Source organism: Dendropsophus ebraccatus, chromosome 3 (assembly GCF_027789765.1).
Source record: "Dendropsophus ebraccatus isolate aDenEbr1 chromosome 3, aDenEbr1.pat, whole genome shotgun sequence".
Lineage (NCBI taxonomy): Eukaryota > Metazoa > Chordata > Amphibia > Anura > Hylidae > Dendropsophus > Dendropsophus ebraccatus.
This window is the reverse complement of record NC_091456.1, coordinates 51,661,301-51,677,722: the sequence shown is the minus strand read 5'-3', so window position 1 is coordinate 51,677,722 and position 16,422 is coordinate 51,661,301. Positions and strand designations below refer to the sequence as shown.

The window sequence follows — 16,422 nt, the reverse complement described above, 5'->3', positions numbered from 1 at the left end:
CAATCCTGAGTGACAACCTCCTCCCCTCTGCCAGGGTTCTGAAAATGGGCCGTGGCTGGGTCTTCCAACATGATAACGACCCTAAACATACAGCAAAGGCAACAAAGGATTGGCTCAAGAAAAATCACATTAAGGTCATGGAGTGGCCCAGCCAGTCGCCAGACCTCAATCCGGTCGAAAATCTATGGAGGGAGCTGAAGGTCAGAGTTGCCAAGCGACAGCCCACCAACCTTCATGATTTAGAGAGAATCTGCAAAGAAGAGTGGGCCAAAATTCCCCCTGGTGTGTGTGCTAAACTTGTGGTTAACTACAACAAACGTCTCACCGCTGTGCTTGCAAACAAAGGCTTTGCCACTAAGTATTGAGTGTGTTTGGCAAGAGGGATCAAATACTTATTTTCCTCATTGAAATACAAATTAATTAAAATATATTCTTTAAAATTATATTCTGGATTTTTTCCTTGATATTCTGTCTCTCCATGTTAGAATACATCTACCATTAAAAGTGCTGAAGGATAGTGTCTTTATTAGTGGGCAAACAAAGAAAATCAGCAAGGGATCAAATACTTCTTGGACTCACTGTATATATATATATATATATATATATATATATATATATATATATATATATGTGTGTGTGTGTGTGTGTGTATATATATATATATATATATATATATATATATATATATATATTCATGCTAGCCTAAAAACGTAATCAAAACAATAGATTATCCCCGGTCGTATATGTCCGTATTGGCCATTTCTAACCATCTAAGTCCATGAGACTACATTGTCAAAATATGTGGTTGGCCAGGGAGTGGATGGCACTGCTGACGTGCTCTCTCCCCGACTATATCTTCCAAACAAAGCAGGTCTTAGCAGTGGTGATGATATGACTTGCCTGATGACATGTCAAAAGGTATTTTTTAAGACAGGTACTCTTTAATATTCATCATTGTTGATGTCATATGACCTGTTTACACGGGAAGATGTCCAGCTAACAATGATTTTTAGGGCTGCACAGTCCCAGCAATCAGGCAACAAATGAGAGACTGCTAGTTTATCAGGTTGCTGGGTGTTGTCATGGGGCAATAATGGACCTGTTTGGACAATAAACATCCAGTGTAAGAGGACCTAAAAGCGACTCTGTACCCACAATCTGTCCTCTCCACACCGCTTGTACCTTTGGATAGTTGCTTTTAATCCAACATCTGTCCTGTGGTCCGTTCAGCAGGGGATGCAGTTGTCCTAAAACACAAGTTTAAGGGTGCATTTACACGTACAGGATCCACAGCAGATCTGCAGCAGATTTGATGCTGTGTTCAGTTATTTAGATGAAATCTGCTGCGGATCTGCAACATAAAATCCGCTGCGATACGGTGTGTGTGAAGCTACCCTTAAACTTGCTGCCCTGTGTCAAATTGGCGTGGCCCAGAGTGTGTATGCCCTAGGCTTGCACTGCCTCAGCATCTCTCCTCCCTGCCCTCTTGACCATTAGGATGCCCCTGGGCAGTATTTCTCCTATTCATCACCTGTCTGAACACTGCACAGGTGCCTTAGCGATCAAACGTGCAGTGTTCACACAGGTGATGAATAGAAGAAATCCTGCTTGGGGCATTCCTTAAGATGAAGAGGGAGGAGGGACAGAGAGGCGTTGCAATCCTAGGGTATAGACAGTCTAGGCTACGCTAATTTGACACAGTGCTGCAAGTTTAAAAGTTGTTTTTTAAAACAATAACTACATCACCTACCAAGCAGACCCCTGGACAGATCTTGGATTAAAAGCAGCTATCCAGAGGTACAAGCAGTTTTGAGGGGAGCAGATTGTAGGTACAGAGCCACTTTAAGAGTTAAATTGCTACTTTTGATTAGAGATGAGAGAATCTTTTAAAAATATGTTTTTGATTTTTTTACTGCAAAATTTGTGAACTTTGCAAACCGAACCTTAATAATTCTATACTTACCTAAAGCGAGCAGCCTGACAAGCTGTGGCTGATCTGAACTGAATGCTTTGCTTTGTTCCTACTGGTAAATTCGTTCATCCCTATTCATCAATCCAATCTCATCATTACTTTATCATTGAGTTTCTGTGCTAAAGGAAAACAGAATTGACCATATAAATCATTCATTGCCGTTATTATGTATTTTAGTTGTGTTTGATTAAAAGTAAAGATGAGTGAAGCTGCATTTACAAAATTGACAAAAAAAGGTGTATTCATTTATGATTATACTCTGAGTAATATTGTTCCATTTGCTTAAAGGGGTAGTGCGGCGGTAAAGAATTATTCACAGAATAACACACATTACAAAGTTATACAACTTTGTAATGTATGTTATGTTTGTGAATGGCCCCCTTCCCCGTGTCCCCCCACCCCCACCCATGTACCCGGAAGTGTGGTGCGCTATACTCACCTGTCACGTGCCGACCCCCGTCTCCGATCTTCATTCAGTGACGTCTTCTTCGGCCGGCCGGCGAACAGCTCCAACTGTTCCGAATGCCGGCCGCCCTCTTCAGCGTCATCCGATGCTCAGCCGCGATTGGCTGAGCATAACTGTGCTCAGCCAATCACGGCTGAGCACAGTTGTGACGCAGCGGAGGGGGGACGGGCAGCAGCGACTCGGCCGTCCGTCCGAAGATGCCATTTGGCACAAAATGGCGGACGGCCCTCGACACGGATCAGGTAATGTATAATGCACCAACACTTCCGGGTACACGGGCGGGGGTGGTGGGACATGGGGAAGGGGGCGATTCACAGACATAACATACTTTACAGTTGTATAACTTTGTAATGTGTGTTATTCTGTGAATAATTTTTTAGCGCCGCACTACCCCTTTAACAACCACTGCTGATGAATAAAAAATACCACTATAGACAAAAAAAAGTCCCTTATGCCTGCAAGCTGTCAAATATATCGCTAGAAGGAGACCCATGATCTTAGATATCAAGTATAACATGACACACAGTCAAATATTATTATGGGAACACCACTGAAAGTGCGTGCCCAGCTGCTTTAATGTGACATTTCTTTGTCAGTTATTATATTGTAATGAATGAGAAAGTCACCTTAAAAGGATGCTGGGGAATATTTTTTAAAAGGCAGGGGAGGAACATAATAAATTATAATAAAAATAAAATAATCATGACTCACCTGTCTCTGTGCCTCTCTTCGGGATCTCCGGTGCCGCACAAGCCACAACCCGGTTGATGGACTGGCTAAGCCGGGTCGGCATTTTCTCCCTAGTCGGGACGTCATCAGGACTTGCCGACTGCCAGGTTTTTAAAAAGGGAACCTGTCACCCCCCCGTGCCGGGGTGATGCCCGCCTGACCCCCCCGGTGGAGCACCTTCCCCGCAATCCGAGTCCTGGGCCCACTCCCGCTGTTGTGATATCGCCGACGGAAGCAGTGCGCGCGCTAATCTGAAATTAATCCGATGTTCATAGAGAATGACGGCTCCAGTGATTCTCTATGGAGAACAACAACAGCCGCTATTTGCCCTTATTTTTACATTGTGGGAACCTGGTTTACTAGAACAAATATGGTGTTTTTTTTTCTGTAAGATTCTGCAGGTTCAAAAAGACTGTACATGGTGTATGTGAGAGACCAAAATGCAGAAACACTCTACAGGGAATGTCTTATAACATTATGTTTACTACAATTTGTGGCTTTTCGTTCACAAAATTTAATGCACCACAGAGAAGCCTACGAAGCATCTTATATAAGGGTTCAGTATATCAAAGCGGTTTTATGTAAGTGTTCCAGCTCCCAGTTGGGTCCACAATACTTTCCAAAAACACTGACGCCACAGTTAAGTACACGAAGTTCTGTACTTTAGTGCAATAAAACAGAAGCAGGACCAATAAAATTTTACACCTGCACTCTAGCTGTATTTTCTTTCTTGACGTTACACAACTCATTATTTCCATTATTTCAATATTTTTCTTTGCCCTTTTACACAAGTTTTCACATATGGAATCTACACATTTTGCAGACCCCTCTAAGGTCTGCCAAATTACCAATATAATTCCTAAGCTTGCGTCACCATTTGCAGAAAACAGTGATTCCTGCTTATAATATTAGCCCAGTCCAAATAAGCTAAATAGTGATCAGAATGAATGAGGTTTTATTATAGGGTATCCAGTCTCAGGCAGATTGCCGCTGTGTGTTGTCATCTTTCAGTCATATTTTAAAACACCCATACGCTCTGCGAGTCAAACATCTGGATCACAGCCAAATTGTCTATCCATGTGTTTTAGATGCTGATCCTGTCACTTAAGGTTAAGACTGCGTGGCAGGATCGGTTCATGTTTGATCAGCACAATGCAGTATTTCAAGAAAAGAACCCCTGCAGGCACTAGTCTAGTATTGTGCATATCCATACATTATTCATGTACAAACATGGCTCGAGAATCATGACTTGTTGTACCGCTGTTGTACAACAAAAGGTGACAGAGGAATGAACACGTTGAGAAAAGTGTGGGAAGAGTATCACACCTAAAAGTCACAGAGATCTCAAATGTATGATAACTCTGTTTGAAAGCAGAAGACAGAGCTGATCAGCTTCAGAAGTAAACGCTTCACATACAGAATGTGGTGCAATACACATGCTTCTGGCGAAAAATTATTTTTCAAATCAACTGGTGTCAGAGAGTTATACAGATGTGTACAATATTTATCAGCTGCTGTATGTCCTACTGGAGGTGGTGTATTCCTTCCAATTTGACACAGTGCTCTCTGCTTCCACCGCTGTCCGTGACAGGAACTGTCCAGTGCAGGGGAGGGTTTTCTATGGGGACAGAGGTGGCAGCAGAGAGCACTTAGACCCAAAGGAAAACACCACTCCCTTCAGGGCATACAGTAGTTGATAAGTACTGGGAGACTTGCATTGTTTTTAAATGGAAATAATTTACAAATCTGCATAACTTTCTGACAGCATTTAAAGGGGTTGGCCACTTTATAGTAAAATAGTTACAGTACAGTGTACAGTATTAGTAACTGTCCTTCTTGTATATACTGACAGCAGCTCCCTGTGTACCTCATAGAGCTAAAATAACACTCCCTTCCTCCAGGCTGTGCTGCCCTGCTCTGTGGTGAGGCTGTCCATAAGATGGCTGACATGGAGGAGCATGTGACCATGAGTGTCCTCCATAGGCACAGCTCAGTGGAGAACACTGGGGGCAGGGCATGATTATATGCTTCTCCATGTCACCCATCTTATCAACAGACTCAACACAGAGCAGGGCAGTACAGCCTGGAGGAGGGGAGTGTGATTTTAGCTCTATGAGGTACACTGGGAGCTGCTGTCAGTATATATAGAGAGCACACTTACTAATACTGTACACTGTAATTACACAGTAATTTTACTATAAAGTGGCCATCCCCTTTAATTAAAAAATAGTTGTCCCCTCTGGAGTACCCCTTTAACAATTGTATATACTAGTTAAATAGCTGATGTTAATCAGAGCTGGGCTTTATACTAATCATGCTAGTTTATGAAAGTCATATATTTTCTTACAACTGTGCAAACATAACATTTTTCCCAATGACCCACACGCTTGCCTGCTCAATGAAGTGAAGCACCACCTGGCAGCCATGTTTATCCTCAGATTTCTTTCCTCTGTAGGGAGCTATTTTGCCTAGTTTTCCAATGCAAAATTCTCTATAAAGTCTCCCTAATCCAGCTGGATCTCCCAGTATAGACAGACGGTGCCTTTCAAGAAAAGTATTGTTATATATTCAAGTCCAATGGAGTACTCAATAAAGAGGCTCCATTGCATCAAAGGGAGATCCAGTTGCCAACCCCCTCACACTTTCCCTATTGCCCCCTTTTGTTAAAAAAAATATATATTTTTTTGCCTCTCCCCTCTCAACTTTCTCTGACTTTCTCCCTCTTCTTCTTCACACCTTTGCTCCCCTGTCTTTCTGAAGGCATGGGAGGTTCCCCTCTTAGGAACCTATAGTTTGAAAATGAGTTGATTCCAGGTGGAGGCGGTGAAACCCTTTTGGTCCATTGGGACGTCTCTTGTCGTATAAGTTGGGGTTTTGCTAAGAGATCCCATTTTATGAGTTGGTCTCTGTTTCTGTTTGTATCTAGCACAATTATGCTTTATATTTTGTTTTGCTGTACTTTCCTGGGGGATCGGAGGCATTGTTGCCTTTCCTCCTTTCCTGTGATTTCCAAAATAAAGATTTTTTTTTTTTACAAAAGTCTCTATTGATATATTGCCCCCTGAAAAATTTTGAATATGCAAAAAACAGGATCGGTGAAGCCTCAGTTATGAATCTGAAAACACGGGAATAGCCAGATATCGCTCCTCGGAAGAACACCCATTGATAATAGGGAAATACCAAGGTGACCCCTTTAGAGTCAAAATCTAACTCAACTGCAAGTATTGGGACATGACAAGGGAAAACCAAAGTCGGGCATCCATCCACAGACAGCTGTTTTAGGGTATTGCCCCTCACACTGATGAAGGGCAAGACAACAAAACAGCTGTCTGTGAATGGATGTGCTGTATGGTTCTCTTTAATACTTTACTCAGTTTTTCTGTATAATGCCATAGCTACAGCAGCCTGTTTTCTCTTATTGAAGTAAGACTTCATATCTGCTTTGACCTATACTTTTATTCTGTAGTGTCTTCAAGGAAGCAGTGGTCTATCTGAAGTTTCCTTTTGTTCTGCACAACATGTGCAAAAGGCCTTACTCTAAGGCTACGCCCACACCAAATTGTGGAGATTTTGGTGCAAATGTAGTCTATGTTCACACAGTATTTTGGGTCTTATTTTTAGCCTAAATCTCAGCTATTTTATGGTTATACACAGTTTTTCCCGCCTTTTTGCCTTTGGTCCCTTTTCCATCTTTTTAAAAATTGTTGTGTTAACGTAGCTTCATTATGAACTGTCTGCCATACATATTGGTACAGAATTTCTGTAGAATCACCCTTATATACCAGCTTTCTGGTACACAAAAGTTGCTAATTTTTGAGCAAGCTGCCATACAGTAGATATTAATTTGTGACTTTTTACTTTTTCATGCTGCATATGCAACTTTACAGAAAAGTGGACAGGGCTTAGTGGTAGAGCTATGGCCTGCGAATATACCATAACCTATGTCAGAAACTGGAGAAAGTTATCCAAGAAATCTACTCCAGCTTATAGCTGAAGGAAATGTCAAAGTCTGGCACAAAGTCTAGGCTAGGTTCGCACACAATAAAATAAAAGCTAAATATGGCCGTAATTTTAAGTGATAAAACAATTTGTGAGCAGATGAAAAAACTCATGTATTTTTTTTATAAGCAGATGGTATATAATAATCTTTTTTTCTTAATGTTCATTATTGTTTTTACAATAACGGACTTTATTTTACAAAAACGACCGTCAATATTGTTCATGATCATTGTTTACAACCGTCATTATCAAACGACGGCTGTTATTCTGCCTAAAAAAAAAAGGCTGTGTGAACATAGCCCAATGGAGATTTATTGTGGATTTTGACCTTCCGATTGAAGTGAATAGGGAAGTCCACAATAAGTCTACAGTATTGCCGCAGCATAAACTGCCATGTAGTTGTTGTAAAATCTGCACCACAGATCAATTTCTGTGAGGGTTTCTGTAACCAGTGTGTGCATGAGATTTGTTACAATCTGATCCAATGTACCATGCTGCCAATTATCTGCCCCTACGTAAATTCTGCTGCATTAAAAACTAAGTTGTATTATATAGTTCCTGAGAATTCCGGCATAATGCAGGACTACATTGGCTCCAGGCTACAGAGTCACTTTTATCTTACCTTTACCTATAAATAAACAAAGTATTGCATGGAATTGCTTTGTCTGTGATAAAGTAATCCACTAAATATCAGCAAATTGATTAAAGTGTCACTGTTGTTTAATTTTATTTTTTGCATAAATCAACAGTACAGGCGATTTTAAGAAACTTTGTAATTGGGTTATTAGCCAAAAAATGCATTTTTATCATGAAAAAGCAGTTTGAATCTCTTCCCCCTGTCTTCATTGTTCTCTTATGAAGAGGGGAGAGGTGGAGGGAGATGAGGCACCAAAACAGGATAACAAAGAGTTAATTTACAGCTACATCACCAGGCTATCTCCTCTGAAGTCAGCACTGACCTCTCTAACCTCTTAATAGAGGCTTTCACACAGCTCCCACTGTGTAATCCTTTGTTCTCTGCTCCCTGCTGGCGACTAATCTCCCTCCTCCTCCCTCCCCTCTCCATAAAACAGACAGGACTCGACTGATGTAAAAAAATCGAGATTTCCAGATAATGAGCAGTGAATGAGAGAGGGGAGGGGGGGGGGGGGAATCTGAGGGAAAGTCTTTTTGAATGCAGATAATGCTATATTTGCCTTATAAGCCCAATTACAAAGTTTCTTAAAATCGCTTGGACTATTGATTTCTACAAAAAAAAAAAAAAAAAAAAATGACAGTGACACTTTAATAGCAAGTTTTTACTATGCTTATATTGGTAGTTATCTCCATATGGCAACATATCTATTGTAGAGACTTGAAAGAAAATGAGAGCTGTCAACCCTATATTGCATGCTGATTGTTGGCGGCTGTTTATAACAGGTCGGCTAATAGTATCCCAGTTTCAGTTTTCTTTTAAATCAACTGGTGCTAAAAAGTGCCAGAAATTTGTAATTTAGTTCTATTAAAAAATCTCAAGTCTTCCAGTACTTAGCTGCTGTATGTCCTGCAGGAAGGTGTGTATTCTTTCCGGTCTGGAGAGCAGGAAAGGGTTTCTGTGGGGATTTCTACTGCTCTGGGCAGTTCTTGTCACAAACAGAGGTGGCAGCAGAGAGCACTGTGTCAGACTAGAAAGAATACATCTTTTCCTGCAGGACACACAGCCGATAAGTACTGAAAGACTTGAGATTTTTTTTTTAAATAGAAGTAAATTGCAAATCCCTGGCACTTGCTGGGACTAGTTGATTTGAAAGAATTTTTTTTTTTTTTTTTTTTTGGGGGGGGGGGGGGGGGGAATTACCCCTTTAAAACTGGATTATTTTGTCATTGATGGAAAATAGCCATGGGGCCACATAGAATGCCACTAACTAAGGGGATGTTTAGTTTTTTAAGTTATTCTTTAAATTATTATCTCACTAATGTGTTATTGAGAAGTAGTTGAGGAATGTAAGAATGTATGCATGAGATATGTATTTTAACAATTTCTGGCACATTCTGTACCGGTTCAGGTTATTTTTATATACTCTTAGCCTGGTGGAGTGATATGGCTGAGCACGTACTCAGCAACCATTTCATACAATGCTAAGATTGCTAGATGTGCCGTTTTCTAATCTTCATGGGTTTCATCAAGGTGCTCTGTATATTTTTTTATACTGTAAGGCTATGTTAACACACAGTATTTTAGCTTAGTATTTTGGTCAGTAGTTTTAAACCAAAACCAGGAGTGGATTGAAAACACAAAACGGCTATGTTCACACACGGTTGAAATTGAGTGGATGGCCGCCATTTATGGCAAATAAATGACTTTATTTTAAAACAACGGCCATTGTTTTGAGATAGCGGCCGTTATTTGCTGTCAAATGATGGCCATCCACTAAATTTCAACCGTGTGAGAACATAGCCTTTCTGGTTTTATTTGCAAAATACTATGCAAAAATACTGTGGGAACATAGCCTCAAACCTTACTAATATGTTAATAAAACAATGCAAACCTTCACTCTATATTCTCCCCTCTTGGAAATGGGGCAGTTCTGTTGTTCACATTACATTAGGGACATCATGATATTATAATTAGAGATGAGCAAATATACTGAAGTGAAGCACTTCCTTAGCTTGGCAGTCGGCTTATCAGCCTGCTGCCTTTGTAACTCAGTGCCGCTCCACTCCGAGTATCGGAAAAAACTGAATCCAGCCCTGGGAAACTGGGAGAAGCTTCCCATGACTGGATCCTGCTTTTACTGAAACCCAGAGGTGAGCGGCATTGAGTTAACAAGGTAGCTATCTGATAAGCCGACTGCTGAGCTAACAAAGTGCTTCACTTCATTATTACTGTAAATTTGCTCATCTCTAAATACAATTTACTTATATGATTGATATATTAGGGAGCTTCACTATAATAATAGTAGGCAATATTTTCATAGCATAAAGTAGTGCTATACTGTATAAGGGATATGTCTACTATTACACTCTGGTCCATAGATAGGTGAAGCGCTGCGGAATCTGTGCGCACTATACAAATAAAACAAAATAGGTTTATTGACTTTATTCAGTCTTTCTATATATTTAGAGGTATGGATCATTTGCACAATATTATTTAGAAAGCTTTAATCTTGTAATTGTAGAACTATTTATCCTGCAGAACCTTGGGGGAGGGGGGACTATAGTTGTTTTTTTAATAGACCTGCTTTTGCATAGATATTTGATTTAAAAATATGGGTTGTCATTTTTTTGTGTTGTTATAAGGGAGCCCTATATTTAAACCCAAAAGACTGTGCTAAATGTTTTTCCTGGGAAAAAAATGAATAGATTATAGTGTAAAAAAAACAGCATCTGTTAGATAAAAAAAATTGCTAGGTTTAAGGGTAATAGTGGATGTTTTTTGTGAAGATCCAAATGAGCCTAAGGAAAAAATGACACCTTTTATCTTTTTTTTTTTTTTTTTTTGTAAATGATAGTTGTGTCTATTCAGGGTCAGGAACCAATTGTGCACTTTTATTGGAGAACACTCTGAGTTGTAACTTGATGTGTGCCAGTCTCGTTTTTCTGTATCCAAATGTTTTCATTTGGGTTTTTTAAAAAGCTTTTATAAAATATTTTCTAGATTTATTTTTATGTTTATTTTTTCTTTATATTGTTGATGTTTGCCTGTTACCCTGCCTTCTTTTGTTTGTCTTTTCTTACAACAAACTAATATAATAGAGAACTAATATTAAACAATAGAAAATACGCCATCGACACCATGGAAGCTGTAGAACTATAGTGCCGGACAATGACACTAGATGTGCCGCCACAAGAAAAGTAAATGCCAATACAAGTTGTTTTTGTTGTTTGTATTGTTTTCCACAGTATGTGTCTGCGGCCAGATTTTGAACATCAAGTGTGAAAAAAAAAATCTTCTAACGTGTGGGTTGTGTTCCAGCAGGCGGCCTTGGTCGGCTTCTGTCTTTGCACACTTTGCATAACTTAGTGTCTGGACTATAGCTGTGAGGCAGGGTGTAGCTGCACAAGGTGTATTCCTCTAGGTATTTAGCAGCAGGAGGTGTGTGTGAGCTGTGAAGGGCTTGCTGATTATTTAATAGCCCATAGTCTAAACATTGCCGCCCTGCGCATTCCATAAGTAATCCAACGTTTTTCTGTGAAGAAGAGAGGAAAGAAGAAAAAAAAACTTTGAATGTGTAAGCGCAATCATGCAATCAAAGTATTTGAGGCTGACACTGAACAAATATTGCCGGGAAAGAGTCTACCTCCAGCCCACTGTAGTGTGCAGGCTCCTCCCCAGCAGACAGAGCACAAGCTGGAGGTGTTTCATTTCCTAACAAGACACGTTTGTACACTCTCCTCACCATTCTTCCCTGCAGACAGGCAGCTGAGGGAAGGAGGGAGGGAGGCCGCATCTCCCTCACCAGTGCTGGGATGCACAGCCTGGAGCAGCATGTCAGCCAGGAGGGAAGATGGGACTGCTGCCCTTCTAGACACAAGATGAACAAGAGTCGTAGACACATTCCTTATCATATTGTTTGTGCTGCTGATTGGCTGCCTTCATGACGAAAAAGATTGCTCTTCTTTACTTGTGTCTCCTTATGTAGCCCTTGCTGGAGGAAAGCCAGACATGGACAGGAAATGGACTAGTGCAGCAAGTCACACAAGAGGTAAGGACAGCAGAAGGAGAATGCCTTGTCCTCTAGACTCCTGTATCTTTTGTCCTCTACCTGTTGCTGTACACACTGCAAAGCGCCTCTTCTAAACTATAGGAATGAGACTTCAGCACTCCTCCAAGTGTAGCTGCAGCTCACTACCAGGACCTTGCTGTGTGGAGTGGTTAGGGACATGGACTGTACTGTAACCTGGAAAAAAGAAGAGTGAAAAGGAGACTGTGTACTGTAGTCACTGCCATAGTCATAATACCATGAGCCAAGGTGATCAGGCTTGTAATGACTATGTGTAACAAGTCCAGCAAGGAAATGTTAGCTTAGGCATAGTACAAGGGGTAGGGGAGCAACATCCTTTGTCTTCTAGAAGAATGCAGGTAATTTCCTCCCTGCCTCCAAGCCCTGTCCTAACTCTGGGAAAGCAGTACAAATGACCATAGAATTTACCTGCATAGTCGATACTGTCTCTTTTTTTACATTACAGTGTATTAACCCTTCAAGGTCAGTAAAGTGATATTACAAGGGACACCTAAATGATAGCTTGGCTGTTGTAACCATGTAGATTGCTGTAGTCTTACTAGAAGGAATGCTAATTCCTAGAACACGCGAGAAAAAAAAGTTTGCAACCGGTACCTGCATCCTTATGTCTCTGAGTTAGCTCCGGAAGAGTGCTGCTTTCCTATACTTTAGAGAGTAGACGAGCAGGGATGGCAGCAGAGACTGCATTCTGATCCCCAATGCTGTGAATGGTTTCACTGAAGAATGCAAAGTTTATTGAGATTACTGTCATCTTTATTCAGAGCAGCTTTTCCCAGAGATAAGGCTTCATTCTGTCACTTATCAAGTAGATGAAGTATGCATATTTTAGGAACGTAATTTCAAGCTGAAGAGGATAAGGTTGTTTTTTTTTTTTTCCACCCAGTGAAGCAATGGAAAAATATATGTAGTGTCTGTTTATAGTTTCTTACGCACATGGGCCATCTGCACACAAGTAGAGTATCTCTCTAAACAAACTCTGTAATCTTCAACCCAGGTCTCAAAGTGGATTCGATTAAACCAGAGAAACAGGCGGGGAGGAACCGGACGAAAACGACAACGTAGCGAACAATTTGACGATAAGGTAAAAACCTGTTCACGTATATCAGATTCTTTACTCCTATTTGCTTTCTAGTCTCTCTAATACTTATATTGTCCTTTTTTTAAAAAACTTTTTTTCTAAGAAATATTTATTTTTATATTATATGTAAATATTTTGTGCTTTCTGTGATGCAAGGTTGCGTTCATACAGTCTATATAGTATATATGGATATTAGAGCAGTCTCTTTTCTGAGATCTAAACAGTTTTTCTTATTTTGGACTACAATGAACTAATATAATCACAACTTTCGAAAACTTTGGTAGTAGTTTGTTTGAATTATCATTTACAGATACATTTTTGGGCTTGTCGGGTAAAAACAACAAAAAAAGTCACAAACAAAACTAGAGTGCGATTAGTTTATGGGTGTGGATTTGTTTCATGTAATCTGATCATATAATGGGGTTTATACCATTGCACATAGGCGCTGATCTTCTTACATAATCACTAAGGTGAGTGTACACAGACCGTTGTTTCCTGCAAACAGACTGAGGGGCCCCCAGAAATGGCAGGCAGCCCAACAAAGTTTTTTTTCTGTCGAAACCAAATCTTGTGCATTTGGATTTAGAAAAAATAAAGACATTCGCTCTTGTTAAAGTGAAGGACTAAGTAACTGTTAGGATTTCCGTTCCTGTGATTCTTTAGAGTTTCTCTGTAGATTGCAGACGTGTTTTTTTTTTTCTCTCTTAACAATAACTGCTCCTTCCTCAGGTTTTGCCTTGTGTGATTTAGTGGCTGTTGCATAATATATATGACAGAGTACGATAATATTTCACTTAATGCTTTAGCTTTTCTGACAGGTATAAAGTAGATTTATTGTCAGCGTCCAGACTCTGATATAATGGGGCTAAAAAGGCAGTTTGAGGTTATGAATAAAATTACCACTGTTTAATGCAAACCTGTTTCTCTATCCCCTACACAGTATAGGTAACACACATACTCTGTTATTCTATTCTAGTTATATGATCCCCTATCTTTCTTAATTTGACTCTTTCTAAATCTATAAGAAATATGGATGCTTTAGGAAATCAGACGTTTTTGTATCGTATTATAGATGAGATGTTATCCTATTACAAAGACTGTACTTGTAGGTTAAACATCAAATTTTATTTTTATAACAAAACTTTTTTTACTCAGACTATGCTGTAATAAACCATGATGTCAGTCATCAGTGGCAAAAGACTTTGTAATCTTTAATGTTCATGAGGACCTATAACTTATGCTATTAACCATACTTCCTTGGCGCCAAAATCAACTAGACCACCAGAGCCTGGGGCATTGCTGCTTATGCTATGGTTTATGGGATGTCGAGCGTTGCTCAATATATGATCCACTTAACAAACATTTGTTTGGGATTTCCTCTATTTTGTTGCTGTTTCCGTCATTGTTAATGAATAACTTATTCGCTTCAGGACCAAGAGAATACAAACCTGCTTTGGGTTTCATGGATATACGGCATGATTTGTTTCACTTATTCTATTTTACACATTGATGACGAGATCAACTTATTGCTGTTACCTGTTGCAAACACAGACAGGATTTTTTGTCACAATATTATAAGTATATGTATAAGTATAAGTATCTTGGATAGAGCTGCTAGGTTTTGTTTTATGGTATGGAGTTGGCGCTGGGCAGTGAAGGTGTTAACACTCTTTCCCATCAACCAGTGCCATCTGTAGTTGGTCAGTTTGCTTTGGAATCAAACAGAAGAGGGAGGCTGGTCTGCTGCCCCCAGCACTAGAACAGAGCGCAGCAGATTAAAGCGACATAATGAAGTGCTTTTGGTCCAAAGCAGACTCCGAGATGTGCAATTAAAAGTTTAAAACCTCCATTACTTGCTCCCTGTCTAAGACATTTCCTTTGCCGCAATAATTAGATCTGTCTCGGTTTAGTTGTTATCACTCTCCAACATCCCTCCTTTAAGTCAGGCACCTCTCATAATTTCCAGTTACATCTTCCAGTCACCAGTTTCCAGTCCACATATCAAGTGCATGAACACGTGGCCAAAGAAAAGGTTACTCTGTGGACAGCCAGAAGCTTTTTGCCTAAATTTGAGGAACCCTTCTGATCCTTAAGTCACACGTTGATGCGTAAAATCTGTTAAAAATTATAGTTAAAGTCTACAAACTATTTTCTAATCATATCCAAAACCTCATTGCGACTATGACATGATATTTAAAGTATAATAGCTAATATTTCATTTTTTTTACTAGCCCTGTTTATAAGTCATATCACGTCTCACGATACATATAGTGTTTTGGTTGACTTGTTTATTAAACCTAATCTCTATTAGTTGACCCGGGGAGATGAACATTATCATCATTTCCCTGATAGGATTGCTTTGCGGGTGTATAGTTACACATTTTAAGTAACTGCAATCTTTCTTTGTATGCCTATCCATTAATAAAGCATCTGGTGTGTGTTTACATGTCTGTCTAGTGGTGTACTTTCTATAGTGCACATAGTAAAGAGAGAACACCAAGCAGTCACACAATGAGCTGGACAATGGTGTCTTTGTTTTACCAGTTGGTAAAGTTTTAATGGATTACTGTATGTAGGGTGTTATTTTAGGTATGCGCTCTCAGACTTCATGGCAATCATGTAATGGAGATATTTGGCTGCAGATTTAAAGGACTTGTCTCATTATTTTTAAGGGAGTCTAGGAGGCATTAAGAAGATTTAAGATCATATTTGTGAGGGCTCCAAGCCTCTTTAAGAGCACAGACAAAAGAGTGTCTGGCGCAACAAACAGCCAGTGTGCACGTCAAGAGGACAGTACTGTATACTGGTATAATAGAAAATCAGTACAATATCAAACTTACAGTTTTCATTTATTCTTTGCAATATAATATCAGAATAAAAAAAGAATAGAAGTTGTTGTGCAAAATCCACATAAAGGTTTAAGGCACTTTAAGATACCTGACAGACTCGCGGCCAATACTGTATATCTTGTACATTTGTCCCATATTTACTGGGTGGTTCTCCAGAAACCAAATTGTAAAAGATAAAAGAAACAAACGTATGCTAAATAACTAAAATTGTATGATATTTGGATTCAACTGTAATAATTGTTTGTATATGAATCATTCTATAAATGTTCTATCTATGCCGTGGCGCTGACAGTGGAGGAAAATCCTGTTCCATATCATAGCAGATAAAGGGCACCATAAAACAGTACCTTTTGTAAAACAGACTGGATATACTGGTCAGCTGACATGGAAACGGAAGGGGATTTGATTTTCCCAACATGTCGCCCTCTCTTATTATAGACTTATTGTAGACTCACGTGTAGGTTTACCTAAGGTGAACCTGTACCTAACACAATCGATTATATGGATCTATTTAATTGGTTTTCATTTTCCATACCCCTCTTGCGATAAATGTCCTGGCTTCTTGATACATTGTAGATGATTTACCTATGGATGGTGTTTTATGG

General features: G+C 39.6%; 1 protein-coding gene across 2 annotated transcripts in view; it reads left to right on the top strand.

The window, feature by feature from the left end:
• The window catches only part of AOPEP (aminopeptidase O (putative)), a 310,178-nt gene that overhangs the window by 226,177 nt on the left and 67,579 nt on the right, over window positions 1-16,422 (top strand). For both annotated transcript variants that reach the window (XM_069961757.1, XM_069961756.1), the window contains exons 12-13: window positions 11,789-11,851; window positions 12,885-12,971. In XM_069961757.1, coding sequence (XP_069817858.1) covers window positions 11,789-11,851; window positions 12,885-12,971 — 150 coding nt within the window. The remainder of the gene's footprint in view (window positions 1-11,788; window positions 11,852-12,884; window positions 12,972-16,422) is intronic.